Source organism: Haliaeetus leucocephalus, unplaced genomic scaffold, assembly GCF_000737465.1.
Source record: "Haliaeetus leucocephalus isolate CR32 unplaced genomic scaffold, Haliaeetus_leucocephalus-4.0 Scaffold450, whole genome shotgun sequence".
Lineage (NCBI taxonomy): Eukaryota > Metazoa > Chordata > Aves > Accipitriformes > Accipitridae > Haliaeetus > Haliaeetus leucocephalus.
The window spans coordinates 19286422-19304734 of NW_010972886.1; the positions used below are offsets into that span (position 1 = coordinate 19286422).

The window sequence follows — 18313 nt, forward strand, 5'->3', positions numbered from 1 at the left end:
CGGGCGGGGGCGCGGGGAGCGCGGGAGGGAGCCGCTTTCCCTCCCCTCAGGGAGCAGCCGCTGGCCCTGCCCGCCGGTGGCCGCGGCAGAGCGCGGGGCCGCGGGCGGTTCGCCGGAGGCGCTTACCTGTTCGCCCTTCAGTGCGCCTCGAACCATTTTAGAACGCTGGTTGGGGCGGCTGGGTGAGAGTTGTCCTCGAGACACGAGCGAAACCGGGTGATACAAACTTCTCGTAGGCAGCCCTTCTTGAAGATGGCCTTTTCTGCCTCGGGTCTCCTCAGCTTTCTGCAAGCGTCCTATGCAGTTCTGGGGGGCTCTGTAAGCTCCCCTGGTTACAGCTGTTGAAAGGTAGCGGTGGGTGTCCTTTCAAAGCTACAGGAGCTGTTAGAGAAAGTTTCTGGTGCGTCTGGCAGCTCCTGGCTTTGGAAGTGTGTCTTGCCCAATGTCAAAATATTTGCGATGCAGCATCGTAGTTTGGGTACAAAATAGTGCGTAAATATATTTCCTGCAGGGCTCTTTGGAAGAGCCATTCATAGAAAGTCTGCTCTTGTCAACAACATTATTTTGGGTGTGGGTTTTTTTTTTTTTTAAAAAAGGGGGTCACGTAATGGCGTTTTGTGATGCCCTTCCCCTGTCTGTGGCAAGGTTGAACCTCTTTCTCTAATGTTGTCTTACAGTTGAGGCCTTAACCCTGATCTTTTTATTCTGAATATTGAAATCAATTGATGTGTTTCAGCTGTGCGCTATGATTTGCAAGGATCTGGGTGGCCCTGTTTTCTCTATTAGTTAGCAAATGACAGCAGGAAAAGGCTCTTTTAAGAGCTTTTGTGCACTGTCCCAGTTCAGGAGAATTGGTGACGGTGTTAGTACTTGTTTATCTCTATTTAGATTGCTCTCCTGAGAAACAAGGAGGGGAAAATGATCCGATTACTACTTCTCGTGTACTCTCATCATTTTTTAGTCTACCATTTCAGTCAAGTTTGGCAGGTATGTAGGAGTCTCAAAGACGTTGTGTTACAAGCCATGAGAAGTAAATAAGTGGCTGGAGGACAGGGCCTGAGGTTAGTGGCTCATCGAGAGAGAGCAGAAGTTGGCTGATGTATCTTCTGCTGGGGAGCAGCTCTCTGGTCGATCAGTGTTTGTGTCATTCCCCTCAGACCCCGCTATGTGCTTGCTCTCTGTGGTGTGAAGGATGCATGGAGCCAGAGTTAACTGCCTGGGAGCCGGTAACTTCCTCAGGCCTTGCAGAGGAAAGGTGCTCGCCTTCGGTCCTCTGCCTGGTACGTGCACCAGGCTGCAAGGCTTGCACTGAGGAACCTTGCTGTGGTTTGCAGCGGGGGCTCATCGGTGGTGCTCAAGTTTGTTTCAGATTAAAAGCTTTTCCTGTGACATTCCACTGACAGAAGAAAATACACAAAAGAAGTTTTGAACGTACTGTAGCAAAGCGAGGAGCTTTTGTGGTGAGGACACCAAGTATGATCCTGGGTGAGAGAAGTAGCCACTAGTCTCCCTCGAGATGGTCCCTTTGAGATAGTTGTACGCTGTGAGAGCATGGAAATGAAAGAGTGGAAGAATCTGTGATAGTTTAGCTTGTTATGGGCATTTTGCTGATTTTTTGGGGATGTGTTTCTTAAAGGTGTGAGTAACCATCACTGTGCTTTAAAGATGTTATTTCCTTGTAGTCTACTGCATTTAAGTAGCTAATATGAAAAAGAGATTTTTGTGGGTAATTGAGTAGTGGATGAAGTGCTGGACAAATCTGTAAGTGGTCTTGTGTCATGCTCTAAAAGTGGCCAGGTCTTGGCTCATCTTTTGAGCAACAGCACATGTAAGTTTGACATGCCCAATCCATAGATATTTAAGCTTTACGATTTGGACTCAGAGCAGTTCTGACTGCTGTGCCTGGTGGTGGGAGACAAGAGGCTCATGTCTTAGAGTCCCTCAGCACCTGCAGTCTTCATGTTTTTTGTGAACAGTATTGAACCTTTGCTCTGGAGTTAGCTGTGAGTGAAGGGTATGTGACTGCTCTGGGTATAAATTCCTCCTATTCCATATGTAAAAAATCTCCATAGTTAACAATCCGGTGGTCAGTTTTGTGTTAATCTTCCTCTGGGGACCAAATGGGTACATTTCCTGTGCTGGAGGTGTACAAAATATTTTGTTTGCTTGCCTTTTTTTTTCTTTCTTTTTTTTTTTTTTTTTTTAATCGTACCATGTATCTAATTGCCTAAGGGCAGGAATTTGAAAAGGCAGGAGAAGATACCTTACCTGCATTATGATATGTCTTTTAACTGTACAAGTCTAATTGTGCTATACAAACAATATTAAAATAATGTCAGATTTCACCATAAAAAAATTTTGGGAAGTTCTTTGTTTACGAGATGAGGTTTAGAATGTTTTGTGAAACCATCCTTAGAAATATTGCTCTAAGAGACTGTAGTGTGAGCTCGCAAACCTTACATTTCTTCCTTTTCCACCAGCCTCACTAAAAGAAATGGACTTGAAGTAGCAGCTTTCTGTTAATGTTCCCCTTTCAGTGTCTCAGAAGGACATGCCTGAAACCAAGACACAACTAGTTTAGGATGAAATACTGGACTTGCTATGGCTCTTGGTTATACCCATTTTACAGGGGGGTTACATTTTTGTGTGTCTGTGTGGTACAGAGCAGGTTGCCAGGCTCCTATGACAGACCCACCGGGTGGAACAAATGGAAAAATATGCCTATTAGCCTGATGAAATTAATTTATGTCCCAAAGCAGATGGTACAGAAGGTAGTGTTGTCTTGTGGTTTTCTGTAAAGATACATATTACTCGGTTGGCAAGGGGGGGGAAAAAAACACCCGTCACTTCTCAGGAGTATCTTTTCTTCCAAGTATCTTTTACATTTGGAGATAGTGACCTGATTTTTTTATTAAACTTATTATTGAACATTGGTTTTAAGTGAAAATTGTTATCAGTGCCAGAGGGCTGGGTAGCATATTAGTGGCTTATTGGCTGAAGTGCTGTGATATGACAGCTGGCTGTCTTGTAGTGGATATATTTTATTGCGGGGACTATCTCAAAGCAGGCTCTGGTTATGTTCCTGAAGTGTCTGCTGTTAAGAACATCAATGTAAACATCTTAGATAATACAGGAGTGGCTTTTTGAAGATAGTCTCTTGATCAATATTGTTGCAAGTGTGTGTTTTATGGTATTGTTCAGCACAGAAAATGAAGCAACACATGGTAAGAACCTCTCCTCTATTCAAGGAAAACAAAGCTTTTGGTATAAAGGCTCAAAAGTAGTTGGATGTTTTGGTTCTTTGTGGGTTCTTTTTGGGTTTTTTGTTGTTTTTTTTTTTTTTTTTCTTCCATCCCCAATGTGGCAGTCCTTGTGCTGGCCAAGGGTAGGAATGTGCATGTCTTAAATGTTCCTCCCACCCCAGTCATTTCACTCCCTGTCCCCACCTGCTTCACTCAGGCCATAGTGGCACATGTTCTTAAAATAACTGCTCCTGTTCTTATGTTTCCGTAGGAGATGCCATCTTTTCTTCCTTTGTTAGTTTTAAATCCCAGGAATTAAATTGTAAACAAAATGACAGCTATTATTCTGAGATCCTGCTGATGTAGGAGGATAAAAATCAGAGAAAAGATGATAATAGGGGAAGGATGAGGGGAAAGGATGTGTGTTTCCGTAAATAAGGGGTTGTGTGAGCGCCAGGATTGATAACAGCCAGGTGTTGATTGCTTCAGGTCCTTAGCTACTGTCTGTGTAAGTTTGTCCAATACCTAAACTGAAAGAAAAGATTCCCTTTAAACTTGTGTTGCGTGTAACATTTCTCAAGTCTCTAATGCCCTTTAGGATCTCAGTTCCTGCTTCTGTGGAGTAGTCTACCTGCATGACAATACAAAGCACTAACCAGAATAATAACATTATTTTAAAGTGGCTATTTGCTTGTGCTAGGTAAATGGACAGAAAATTTCCTTTATTTTTTTATTGCTATAAAGATGTCCTAACTTTCAGAACTTCAGTTGGAACTTTTTTCCAAATACAGTGTGTGGAAGTGTAAATATTGTGGTCTTTTTTTAGGATAGGCTTGAAAAATAATGGCTTTATAAATGGTGGTGGCAGTGATGTACAAGTTTGGCTCTTTCACACTGATGGGCCATAAATTAAGCCCCCTACACTGTTTCCCAGAGTAGTTTCTATGGGACTTTTTTAGCATAAAAATGTATCTCTCTTCTTTAAGACTTTGTTTCTGTGGCTGTTCTTGGGTAACCCCCCCCCCCTTTTTTTTTTTTTTTAATTGAAGGATCTCTTTCAATGTTGTCTCCTCAGGTACGATTGAAATGTTTAGTTTAACATCTTTGCATGGCTTAGTGCACTTCTCTTGAATTTTTCTTTCGGTTTCAAGAATTGCTCTGTCATGACGCAGTATCTTTTATGAATAATGGTGCGATAGGAACAACATCTACTGTCTGCTGTTGTTCTCCAGTAGTCTAAATGATGTCATCCTTTGCTCTTGCATAAAATGGGATTGTGAAGGTGATGAGCCTTTTTTTCGTGGTGTTGTTATTCTTACTAATTTCAGAGTGTGATCTGCCTCAGAACTTTGTTTGTTTAAGGCTGGAAATTATAAAGTAAGTCTATAGGTAGTCTCTGTGAACAATCTGGTGATTTAAGTTAGCTGACACCATTCACATTACACTTAAAAATAAGAGAAAATGGGAGCTTACCCATAGCTGCTGTTGAATATGCTGCGAGCTGCCTGGAAGGTGGAGCCAACAATTAAGTTGAATTAAGGGGTTGGATTTTCAATTTTTTTTATACTGTATAATCTTAAGCATGATAACCTTCTTTTGAAAGTAGCACAATTGGTGCAGTTGCCAAACTCAAATTGGTTTACAGATTTGTGGATTGTGTTGGTCCTGAACTGTGATATTTGCTGGGGTGGGTTGTTAGACCGTGTATGTGCTCACACTTGGTTTTGAGCATACTGATGGACTAAATTGTGTGTCAGAGGACTGGGTGCAGGCTGGTGTTTGAATTAATAACATGCACTTCAGGGCCTGTGCTGTGGCACTTCACCGCTGGATGTGTGCCTAAAAGCTGGGCTGTTTTCAGAGTTACAGTACTTTACATGTATTTCAACTGTGTCATCGAAGAAACTGTTATTTAAATCCTGAACTGGAAAATGACAATGTTTTGTGTTTTGGTGTATGTGTTAGGAGTACTACTGCTAACAGATGTGGGGTGCTGCTTATGTCCATTGCTTTTATCCTTTTCTCTGTGGAGCAGCGGGCAAATACATGGTAGACCTGATATGGCTACACACAGACTTAAGTTTAGCTTAAATATGAAATTAATTGGGTTACCAAGTGCAATCCTTAATATTTTTCTTTAAAAAATATAAATTAAGAAAAAACATGTTTTTTTCATTTAACTCCCTCAATCAAAAATGAGCTAATAGTGGTACTCTCCACTGGGGTTTTTTTTAGTTATGGCACTGTCTTGGTTTGCACAGTTCTGTGCATCTAGATTAATACAAGCTTAGTAGAAATTTTCATTTAAAGACATTCAAAAGTGAATGCTTCCAATCTTCTTGCTGAATTTAGAACAGCTGTTGGTTGTTCCTTAGATTTCATGTTAAATTTGAGGTGTTAAAATTACTTTGGAAATTGTTCTAATTGGAGGGTTTTTTTAGTAAGAGTATGTTTCCATGCTGACACTCCTTTGAAAAAATGAAGGAAAATTATCTTCTAGGCTTTTTTTTAGCATTTAAAGCTCTAATCTGAAAAAGCGGGTGGTTTTTTTTTTTTTGGTTGGGTTTTTTTGAAGGTAAGTAAAAATTGTAAGTAGTTTCTGGGGTGAGGCTAGTAGTAAAAGTTTATCATTAACCAGGGTATGACTGCAAAGTTGTCTCTTCATCTTCTTTATCTTGAGTACTTAAAAAATTAAAGAAAACCCCTCAGGATTGAGAGAACTTAGTATAAATAACATAAAGCCAAGTGACTTTGGAAGTTCATGAAATTAAGGCAGGATTTCTAATGACGTAAATGACTGCAACAACATTTGGTAGTTAACAGAAAAATAAAAGGAAAGCTGGTGTGCCAAAGACACAATTATTGTCCCCTCTAGATTTTTTTTTTTTTAATATGAGGAAGAGTAATGAGAGCTTGGCAATAAACTCACATTCTTGTTAAATGGTACCTGAGTAGTTTGTTTCTCTGAATTGTAAACTTAAATAGTAAGGCAAGTAAGGGTGACTTGCAGTTATCTAATGAGCCAACTGTTTCATATTTTATATAGAAGAAATGTCATATGTACATTCATGAATGTCTTGCTATTTCCTATATGTTGACTGCTGTAAAAGCTGTAAATTGTTAATCGGAAGCATTAGGCAATGGATCACCTATCCTTGTTTGGGGAATGGAGTTAGATTATACATGGTTTTGGAAAGCCATTATGTATCTGATGGCCGATAATGTTTGCCAGCTTGCCTTAGATTTTAGTGCTCGGAGGTTTGAATTCGCTAGGTGGCTGTTTTCAACAGTAGTAATCTGAGAGCTATTTATGAGTAAATATAAAAATATAACCTAATACCTGCAATTCAATCGCAACCTTGCTGTTTAATTTCCTTGAATGCTTATAAATACTTCTTCAGTGAATGCGATTTGCCAAAAGTCAGTGTTTTATCATCTTATCTTAAATGATAAATTGTGCATGAAACTTTCTCTGATGTTTTCCATTTGAAAAACAGAAGAGTGAGCCTTATCCTGCTACAAGTTAAACATATATATAGTAGCGATTACTGTCTCAGGCTTCCTGCCAACTTTTAGTAAATCCAGAAGCGAGAGAGAAGTAAAGGAGTGTGTGAGACTCAGACGTGCTTGCCATGGTGCTGCCTGTCTGGAGAAGCTTTCTCTACAACCCTCTGCGTGACGCAGAGGGGAGAGGGACTGCTGGAAAGGGTGTTGTCACAAGCTTGGCTAGTCCTCCTACCAGCCAGAGGTTGGCTTAGCCGGCAAAGACATTGCCTGCCTCTCCTGGGCCCAGGGGAGCAGGGTGAAGCATTCATGGTCAGTGCTGCTTTCTGCTGCTCGTCACGGTGAACACGTGCACGGTGAAGGACTAGAGAAATGGTGGTTTCTTAACATATGCAAAAAATAAGGAATTTGGTAGTGAAACGTCCAAGAAAGCTGTACCTCTGACTGAGCATTGGAATTACTGGGTGTGTGGCTTATTCACTGTGTTTTGGATTTTTTTTTTTTTTTTTTTAGTAAAGCGGGCAGTAGTATCAGGATGACAACTTGCATGCAGAATTGCAAGAAAACCTTACTTTCCTAGTGGAAAGTTAGGGTAGTAAATGGGAGTGTTGTTGGCCTCTTCTAAGGTTAGAGATTATTTTCCTGTATATCTTGTGAAGGAATATAAGGAACAAAATAGTTCAATAGGAAAAGGATGTAGCTGTAAGAATGCATGCTTACATCAGAATAACAGATGAGTCACCACTGAAATGCCACTTTTGTAGAAAAGGAGAGTTTACTTTTTTTGATTAGGCAGTTCCTTTCTCCTCCTTTCACAATTTAAAGGGAAAGTTTCCTTTTTGTTTAGATTTTAATGACCTCATTCCTTCATATGAAATCCTTGTAAATGAAAGCCTTGTTTTCTCCTAGAGTTGTATTTAACAGAATGCATTCATGGAGAGGAATAATTGCACTTAGCTTGCAAATTCAAGACCAGTAGTTTGTAGGAAATGAATACCATGTAAAAGAGTTTCCATGCACTGATTGTTTCCATAGTATGAGCAACCAAACAAAGCCTTACTACTGAAAAGGTATTAATTAAAAAAAAAAAAAACCAAAACCAAACAAAAACCACCCAAAACAACAAAAAAAACCCCATTGTCCAAGGCTAAAGTCATTCTTTCTTCTGTAGTTGTGTGATATTATTTGGTTGTCTTGTTGTAATCAGCTTTGTTGTCTTGATTAATGAATGGGTTTCTTGAGAGGTGAAACTTCAATGAGAAGATGTGTTGTTAATAATTCTTAATTCTTGCCCTTTATTCTCTTAATTCTGGGTGGAATCATCTATCTTTTCTTGACCAAATCAGTTACAATAAAGAGCAAACTGATGAAGTTAAAGTGTGTTTTGCAAGTGTCAGGTTTAGAAAACATTAGGGTTTTTTCCTACTTAAAAAAGAAACTTATTTCAAATTTTAGACCTAAGTTAAGGCTTAGGGAAGTGATGCATGCTTGGGTTTCCATTCTTTTTTAAATGAATTGGAAATACAATGTTTTCTGAATTGATCTGCTTGTCGGATAAATTTAAGAACTGGATTTGCAATTTGAATGCAGAAATCGTTGCTGGTGTTTGTTTTTTCCAACAGTACCTGCTTGTTTTGATGATACAGAAGCCACACTGCAAACTCACATAAATTAAGCGACAGTGGAAATTTCCCTACTTTACTTGCAAGGATGGAATCACATTTTAGTATAGAATATTTAATGAAGTCACTAAAATTGTTCTGTATTGCATTTATTTCATTCTCTAATACTAAACTTGCACAAAGACAACAATTTTCAGCTTTCTGATGTTGTGCAATAACTCCATTTGTTCCTCTTTTCAGATATTGTGGATGGAAGTGACCTGAAGCAATTTTTTGAGAACAATTATTCTCAAATTTATTTTATATTCTATGAAAACTTCATAACACTGGAAAACAGCTTGAAACAAAAAGGCAAGTTTTAGAGTTTTGCCAGCAACTGTTGAGTCAGTTTTCCCTAACAGTTCTTGAAAGCATTCTGTTAGAGCTTATCTAATGATTATATAGTACATAATGATGTGTATTTGCATTAATAGCTTCATGCATTATTACTTAGTATTAGTATTTTAATTTTATGGTATCAGAAGAGACAAGCATGGAAAATTGCTCTCTGAAATGTCATAAGTAACTGAAAAGAATTCTAAATACGTTTTTATGGCTAAGTGTCATTTCAGCACAAAAATCGGGTCTTACGCATTTATATACGTATCCTCTCACCTTGTTTTGAAGTAGTGAAGTCCTTCATCCAAGAATTAAGCATATGTCTGTTCAACTGAAATATTACCAGATATCCACAGAACAAATCTCAATGTTGAAGATATGTTGGTAGGAATAGCTCTTTGCTTGGAGATGAGCACAATGGCAAATGCTTTGCAGATCTGGGACTTTAGATGTCCCTCGTTCATAATTGAGAGAGAGGCACTGAAGTTTGGAAACATCATTCTCTTTTGATATTAGATAAAGATGAAGAAAAATAAACCAAGTGCAACATCTTTGACTTTGGTTGAATAACAACAGCATAATTTTGCTGTCTGTCTCATACCGTATATTTATGGCAAACAATATTGTTTTCTGTCTTGCAGGGAATAAATCACAAAGGGAGGAGCTGGACTCCATTCTCTTTCTTTTTGAAGTAAGTTTTCCGTACCATGAAACTGTTTTTTTATTTTAAATCTCATTGTCATTATATGCTTACTTACACTTCTACAATGAGGGGTGAAACTAGCTATCAATCAAAATGACAGTAGGTGTCCCTGACTATACAAGGTGAAAGGCAGAAAAGAACTAGGGTGTGCATTAAGTTTTCAGATGCAATAACAATAAACGTTTTATTATGTAATGGGAGTGTTGGTTGAATGAATATCCAGAATTAAGAGATTTTATCAAAATTACTTGGAAATCATGCAGTAATATATCTGTCCTAAGGAACTAAGGATCAACTCTTTGAACATGTCCTGTTGTTTTTCAGTAGAATTTGGGAGCAAGTGATCAAAAGTTGCCTTTAGTTGACTTTTTTTAACAATTCATTAGGTAAATAATTGGCCTGATTTCCTTCTTAAGGGTAAATAAACACATCTTCTGTTGATTTCTCTTTGCTAATTCAACTAACTTTTCACTTGAGTATTGCATCATATAAATGTTATCTTTGTTTATATTGTGGGTTATTTTTTGGTAGGGCTGGTAGGAAAAAAAAAAGCCTAACTTTCAATGGGACTCTAGAAATTGAAGTTATGTTCTCAACTCTTATCGCTCTCTCTAAAAATGGAAAAAAAAACCAACCCCAAAGAAAAACCTCAGAATATATGGCTTCATTTTTTTCCCATTAATGTATAGTTTGTAGTTAGAATAATATTTATATTGACAGTAAGAATGATGCTGTTTAGCCTAACATGCCTGTAATATGAAATATGGTCATCAAAATGATGACATGGAATCCTGGTTTTTTGTGGTCTCATCTTTGACTTTTTATGATGTAGCAAGTTTATCTCCTCTTTCCTCTTCTCCCTCCTTTTGCTTCTTTAACTACAAGACTGCATTTTCAGACTGAAATCTGAAAATTGAATTGTGTTTTCTGCTACTTATGATGCTAGTAAAAGAGTCTGCTTCAGGATTTTGCATGAGGCAATGTCAAAGAACATGATCTCATATATCTGCTAGGACTGTATTTGGGGCAGGACAAATTCTTCCTCCCTCCCCTTCCCCTGTGGAGAAGGTATCACTGCATTTACAGAGCAAGGCTGTGCAGTTTAATGGGAGCTCATTAATACACTTACTCTGTGGTCTTGAATAAATAATTAAATTTCTGTGGCTATGTCATCAAATGGAAAATAGCTAATGCTTACTCACAAGGTTAAAGTGAATAAATATGCATTCCTGTGTCTTGAAAATGGGTGGCTATTCATACCGCTTAAAAACATCAGGAGAACATACTGTATGAATAAGAAAAAAAATACTTAGTTATATATGAACACAGTGTTGCTTTGGGTCCCAATCATGGAGAATTATATTATATCCTAGTCATCGACAGCTTTTAGGAAGAAGAAATTGTTTAAGGTATTTGTGTGGAATTTGAGGAGATCCGCTCCATGGTGTTTATCTACGGGAAGTAAGTTTGCAATCCATTTATAACTCTAACATTTGATAACTTAATGCGTTGTAGGAAAACAGCTTTTTAGAAGGCCTTTTGGTGCACAGACCTAGCATACATCAGTCTGAACACAGGACAAGAAAAAATGTAAATGCCAAGTAATTAAACATTCATATTGTAAGCCATAGGTAACAAAACTAATTGATTGTTAAGCTTGCCATATTTAATCTGATGTCAGCATGAGCCAGAGGTTTCCTAGAGTTTTCTAATTAGCTAAATAGGTAATTACTTAGGATTAACAAATCCTGAATCCAGGTGCTGAGGGTTAACAGTTTAAAAATCAATAAAAATATTTATGAAAGGAACTAACTTCTGCCTTTTCTGGTAGTTTGGTGGGTATTTTGCTGCTGTTCTTGAGTGACACCTAGTGTGTATGTTAAGCAAAAGTAACAAATGCCTTTTCCACAAATCCTCTGAAAATTGACTCAGTTGTAATTTATTGAAGTCTTAATTTTAGACATCAGCTACATAGCTTGGCGATTCAACAATAACATCAAACAACATATCAATCATAGAAGAAATATTAATCAAAAGGGAGTAATATGAAAGGTTAACAGTTCATTTTGTAAAGTGTTTTTTTACAATTAATATTACAAAGTTCTTAGATCTAATTTTATATTCTCTAAGGTGCTTTGGCCTTTTTCCAAATAGATATTCATGAAATGACACAGCAACTGTAATTATCTGTATTATTTTTCCCTGTTTCAGCTAAAAGGCCCAAATGATGTGAAGAACAAATTTGCTTTTTCTTGGTAAGGCTTAGTTGTCTCCAGATTTGCAGTATATTTTCAGAACACGTTAGTATAGTTTGTTACATCACTGTTCTCTGATTTGAGGGCATTGTTTGTTATAGCTGTCAGCTGAGCACAGTCTGTCACAGAACTCAGGAAAGGTGCACTACGCTTACGTAAGTGTTCTGGGTCCTGTTAAAGTGTTATGCCATCATTTGATTGTGAAGGCTTGTTTGGTTTTTGTTTTTGAATACAGTATTTTTTTCCTTGCAGCATCAGATGCTGATTCCTATGACACTGCTTTTTTTTTTTTAATCTGTAATGAAATAAGAGCAGGCTGATGGTTTTGATATAGTACATAGATCAATTTCTTTCTATTCTCTATCATTATGCTTTAATAGTTAAGAACAGCCTCATCTCTTATGCTGATGCAGTCATAAAATTCATTACACTGATTTAACGCATTCACTGTATGAAACATTCTATTCTTAGAATTCTTCAGATACTCTTTCTAATGTAGTAAAGCTTCCCAAAGACACTTACGGTAGCTGCTATTGTTGCTAGAAGTTTTTCAGATACTGTCGGTGTAGTTCAGGTCTCGCTGCAGTTTTGTAGATAGCTGAGAAGATGGGTTAGGTACTCCCACCTCCCACAGATGATATGTGTGCTGAAAGCTTCTCAGTATGGGTGCCCTTGTGTTTCACAGGTCCTTATTTATAAAAGCATAGTGTGTCTTTCATATAGTTTTTACAAAAAGCTTTGTTTATGCTGTAATCTCTTAATTTCTATAAGTCTATGTTTTGTATGGAACTTCTGGTTTCTTGAACTTGGTGAAAATATGAATGGTGTAAATCGCAGGGTCCAGTCACAGAGTAAGCGTGTTTGGGTTTTTTTTAAGAATCTACAGAATGATAACTCTGGAAGGGTATCTAATGTAACTCATATTGGCCTTGCTGTGATTACGCTTATAGACCCTTTTATCTGTCAAGACTAGCCTTCCCCCATCTGCCTCTTGCCCTGCTGAAATGAGGAGAGGCTAGCTGTGGTTATAAACAGGAACAGACAGAGCAGTCTGTTTGACCTTTCTTAGAAGTTCAGCAGCAAAATTGTAGTGTATCATCCTAGGTCTGATTTGGAGTATCCCGAGTATGTACACAGCAGGTGGTTTTAAATATTAAGTGGATATAAAATAATGTAAATGTGCTAATAGAGTCTGCAGTATTTGTATTTTACACACTCAAACTCATGGTCTGCTTTTGGCTTTTGTGTAACACTAAGCATTTTTCCAGAGATGATAATCAATATTAGAACTTGCCCAACCATACTTTGAGCTCTCTATTTTGTAGCAGTAGCTACCGGTTTTAATACAGTACTGTTGTCCTTAGAAGCACATCTAAATATAAACTACAAATGGCCACATACTCAGAAGATTAAGATGTGATATAAATCAATTGAAACCTGGATTGGTCTGCTATCAGAATGTGAACGTAATGACTACAGAAGCAGCTGTATAGCCTAAATTTATTACTGCAGATGTGCACAAGTTACTTGTTCTGCAAATGCTAATGATAATTCAGTATAGGTTTATAATTGGCTATAGTCTGTTAGCAACCCTTTTGAAAAGTAGATTACAGACCACACGCAGTAAATACACTGCATCTGTCAGAGGAACACCTGCTATGTTGATGGGTGACCAGATAGCTCTATGCACTCATGCAGCTTAGGAATATACGCTTCTTTTTTAGTACTGCCTAGTAATGCACATAAATATAATTTTTAAAATGTATAATTTTTGTTCATTCTGGACTAAGATTGCTGTGGATATTTTACATATCAAATTCTTCCACCACATTTAGGTCTACTTTATATAGACTACTGTGTGAATTAGTAATATTGGTTAAGCAGCTTAAAACAAATCTCAAAGCCAGTGATGATTTTTAGCAGGTCATTTTCAATGTCATAAAAACCTGCATCAGTGAAACTTTCAGTACTTTTAGATTCATAACTCTGTTAGAAGACTTTAGTGCTGTGTTGCTCTTTTTTTGAGTGTGCAGAAGGATGTTCTTTTATATCTGTAGCATTTTCTTAGGGTGGTTTGCGTATCTTAGGATGTTGCTTCTAATTATTTGCTACGTTTTGAATAAAACTGAGTAAAATTGACTTCTGCAGAAATAATTGTGTATTGAAATTGGCCAATGTGAAAAATACTTGTAAAATTCTTTACAAGGAATAATCAAGTCAAGTTATTGTTGAGTTCTTATTGCCACAGGTCCTGGTTTCTCATTTCTTGGGGTTATCCCATTTATTCAACTTTTCCCCTTTATTTAACTTTCTTGTTACTGTTTCCATTTTCCTCATGTCTGTACAGCTCAGTGGCTTAATTTCCCCATCTGCAGGTTATCTTACACTTGAAATCAAATTACCATTAAGAGTTGCAGCTTTAAATTCAGGTTATAGGTTTTGTTACAGCTTTTCAGTTGGTTCCCTGTGCCTACTGTGATTACCAGTTCCACTGTTTAACCTCAAGTCTCTCACATAGACTTGGTTGGCTGATTTTCAAGCTCAATAGAGCAAAAAGGGCTTATTTGTTTATAACAATAAAATTGCTTATAGCCCTTCTTTCCTACACATAGAAAATTACTTTTTGAACCATTTACAGTTTGTTCTGCCATAATTCTGATTGGTTCATCCATTATTGCTCTTAAAGTAACATTGAACTGAATTCTTACAGCATTCTGTTGTAAATTCTAACTATATTGTTTCACATGTTCAACTTCAGAGATTTTACTGTTTAATGTTATGCCTAGGGCAAGAATAAGTGTCTTGTGTGCTTTGGGGAGACATTTTCCCTCAACGACTAACTGTGAATAATTTATTAATGCAATAAATAGAGTATCCCTTTCTTTAGATTGAACTGCTGCAGGCACACTGACTTCAGTGGGCTCTTGGCTTCACCTAAATTGGTGAATAGTAGCTGGAAAATTTCTAAATTACTGCAGATTTTGGTAGTTGAACACTCAAACTCTTGTGGAGATACCACCGAATAGTACTTGAACACAGAGGCACAGGAGAGCTATTCTACATTTGACTTGGCTTCAAGTAGATCCACCTGCCACTGACTAATAGAAACTCCTTATCATGTACAGGTTGTACCGAAAAAGCTGTTTGGTTGTTTTTTTTTTTCTCGGAATCCATTCTGCTGGAATGAACGTTATTCTGAACTTGTCATTGACATTGCCTCTGAGAGCATGTTCAATCAGCAAGAACACATTTGTTTTTGTTGTTTAATAAGAGACTTTGCATGGCATGTTACTGAACAGCTTCTTGTAGCTCTGGAAGGCAGAACAACAATGCTTATTGTCTCACTTCTGTGTAAGTTAAGCTGGAAAACATTCAGGCTGTAGGGATCTTCAATGTAAGATTTGATAACAGCCTTAGCTTTCTCTGTGTTCTACAACAGGGTAGCACAGCACACAATAATAGGCGCAAAGCTACCAATGATGATATGATTCAACAAATTTGGCAAAAATAAAAGACTTTTTAAAAGAAATTGCAGTATTGTTTAAGTAAGAGTGAATCTGTTGAAATACAAACCTTGGTATTTTTTGTTTTACTTTTATCAAAGAGAGATGTATCTTTCAAAAAGCAGCATCCTGTGTAAACTAAGATTTAAACTTAACATTATTCCTAGTCATGCAGGAAGTCCAGAAGAAAAAGAACTATGGATAATCAGTTAAAAGAACTGACAGATACCCTGATGTGTTGATCAGTAGTAATACCTAATTTCTATTTCAAGTGTGCTATAATGGATTACCATATAGATGCAGCAAAGCACTAAGCATTAAATAGATCTATGTGTTTTCTGAAAAAGCAATATTATTTCGCACTGTGGGGTTTCTTAAAATATTTCTTATTAGTGTACTGTGAAACTAGAAACAAGATGTCAATAGCCAGTTTGGATTCACAGCGGTATTGCTAAAAGTCTAGGCTGGAGTGGAAGAAACTATCATTTGTTTTATAGGAATAGCAGTATGCGTTTTTTAGAACACCAGGGGTTGGGGGGTGCAGAAAATGTTCTTGGAAATGCTAAGTTGAAAGGACAGCAACTGGAGCTTGTTCATGACTTAGGTGTTCTTATGTCACATTGTAACACCATCTTAGTCTGGGGACTCTAATGCACGCATGCGAGAATTATTAATTAACAGGCATTCTAGCTGTAACTTTGAATTAACTTGTAACATTTGGAAGTTTTTATTTAATAATGTAGACTTTTAACCATGATAACTTATTTTTGCATTGCGGGAGCAAATGTGGACTCTGAATTTAGATTATTTATATTCATTCTAATCCGCTGCAAAGCTTTCATATCTTCAGTAGGTGTTGTTAGCAATATAATTTGCTTTTTTAAAAATTACTTCTGTTTACTATTTGGTAGTACCATGCAGGTGATTAATCACATCTTTGCATTTTTATAAAGTGCATCCATATATTATATTTTTTTCCTGGTTTTGAGATGCTGAAAAGGAGAACAGCATAAGAAATAAGTGTCTCAGTTTTGGGGATATGGAAGATTTCCTCAGATAGGAACTTCTGTCCTTCTACTATTTATTTCAACCCTTGAATTTTTTTGATTCAGTCAAATGACATGGGCGTCTGATTCTGTGGGGTTTGTTTTGTTGGGTTTGTTTTTTTTTTTTTAAATAACTGTGTTCTTTTCTTTCCCAACTCTCCCAGCTTCATGCAGTTCGAAGTTTAAGCTTTCTTTTCCTGGTGGTGGTTGTACTCTACAACAGCATTTGTTTTTGAGGTTTTCTCTGAGCATAACCTAAAAGTTCTTTTTCAAAATGGGTCTTTATTATGTGGCTTTGCCACCTTATCAGCTTATGCAGCTTACACCATATCATAGTTCACTTTCTGGAAGTGAACTTTGTGTTCAAGTTTAGGTGAAATTGTGTAAAATATAAGATACTGCCTTTATTGCGTGCTGTCATGTCTCTGGCCTTTCCCAAAAAACAGTTAACATGCTTTGCATCTTGCAGAGAGGGCATAGTAAACCCCAGCTTCCTTCAATGCACTATTGTGTTTTGAAACAGCTAACAAGTGGTGGTTATTTATTTTGATCCTGAATCAATTGGGATGTGTAAACTGTAAAATTACTCTAAGAACACTGCTGAAGCAGTGGGAAATATGTATTGTTTCTTTTGGCAACTAGGGAAAATTTATTTGTACATCATCAGATTACTTTCACAAACTTTCATTCATAATACATGAGTATGTTATGCCTGGTGTTTAAGTATACATCAGACTTCTAGTGAAGTGGACTTGTATTTTCTAAATATAATTTTTGTTTTACAATAAAGAATTTTACTGTATCATTTGACATATACTAAGATATGCATTTTCACTAGTAGTATTACCAGATTTTGACAAATTTCTAATACAGCATTCTGGTACAGAAACGGTGCTTGGTTTTTTGGAAGTTTAATACAATTGGTTCTCAAAAGTTAGTGTTTTGAAACAAATGAGAGAGAATTTACATCCAAAGCCAAGCTGAAGGTATCTCATTAGTGTGGCCTGTAAAAAGAAATTGGTTTCGCTCTACCTACCTACTGTACTTCTTATAATGACTTAAACGATGGAAACAAAATATATGTGGTTTTGTCTGGTTTTCCATAATAAACATGAAGATGTTTGCAGATTCCTCCCTACAGTGTATTCTGATACTTGAATTCAGACTATTTTTTGCTGCCAGTTTGTCTTAGGGTTTTGTTTAATGGAGCCTTTCCTTGTGCGCTTTGGGCATGCAGTGTGTGATCGGTCTAACGTGAGCCTGGATGCAGACCGAACTCTGCCTGCAGAGTGCCACCACTCTTGCAGTGACTTGAAGTATTCATGATTTAGGTTAGAAGCTCCTTTCTGCCCTGTGCCAAGTTAGGTAAAGATTAATGTCAGAAATAGTCTTGAACTGGTGGGCTGCTAGTATTTTAATATTTAGATGGATAATGATAATTCTTTGTCTGTGGATCCTGCAATCTGATTGGCAGAAACGTGGTCCTTAACTAACAGGTAAAGCCCAAATGTGAATCATGGCCTCATTTTTAGCCAGTCAGATCCTTCATCCCAAGCGTGTTCCTCCTGCCCATGGACGGGGAGCTAGACCTCTGGCCACCAGCCGCACGCTCCTTCCTTCCCTACTGCCACAGTGTCATGGGGAGGGAGCTGTGGGTCTAACGCTGAAACAAAATACAGCCAGAACATAGAAGGGATGTGCCTGATTTATATTTTTATTCTAGGTAAACTTTTAGAAATGCCAAATACTGTTCGAGGAGCATGTGCTGTGGTAAAGATGAGAAGGAAGACCAGTCTGTCTGTGTGACCTGAGGTCTAGTTCCCTAAGTCAATGAACTTGTCATGACTTCCATCTTCTGCCATGGAGAAAGGAATGTTCCATTTTCAAAAAGACTCTATTTTGAGTGTTGTATATAATTTCTGAAGCACTTTGTTGTCAAAAATAAAAAAAAAGTCTGTCTTACACCATCTCTCAAGCATACTGTTTTAACAGCAATAATGATTCATGTGTTGGCCATCTCCGAAGGATTGCCTAAAATGCCAATTCTTGCTTTCTTGGCT

The 18313-nt window shown here is 37.4% G+C and overlaps 1 protein-coding gene across 1 annotated transcript in view; it reads left to right on the top strand.

Annotated features, from left to right (window-relative positions):
• RALGAPA2 (Ral GTPase activating protein, alpha subunit 2 (catalytic)) overlaps positions 1–18313 on the top strand; it is a 129103-nt gene that overhangs the window by 325 nt on the left and 110465 nt on the right. The window contains exons 2-3 of the mRNA XM_010575074.1: positions 8609–8719; positions 9388–9437. Of these exons, the coding sequence (XP_010573376.1) occupies positions 8609–8719; positions 9388–9437 (161 nt within the window). The remainder of the gene's footprint in view (positions 1–8608; positions 8720–9387; positions 9438–18313) is intronic.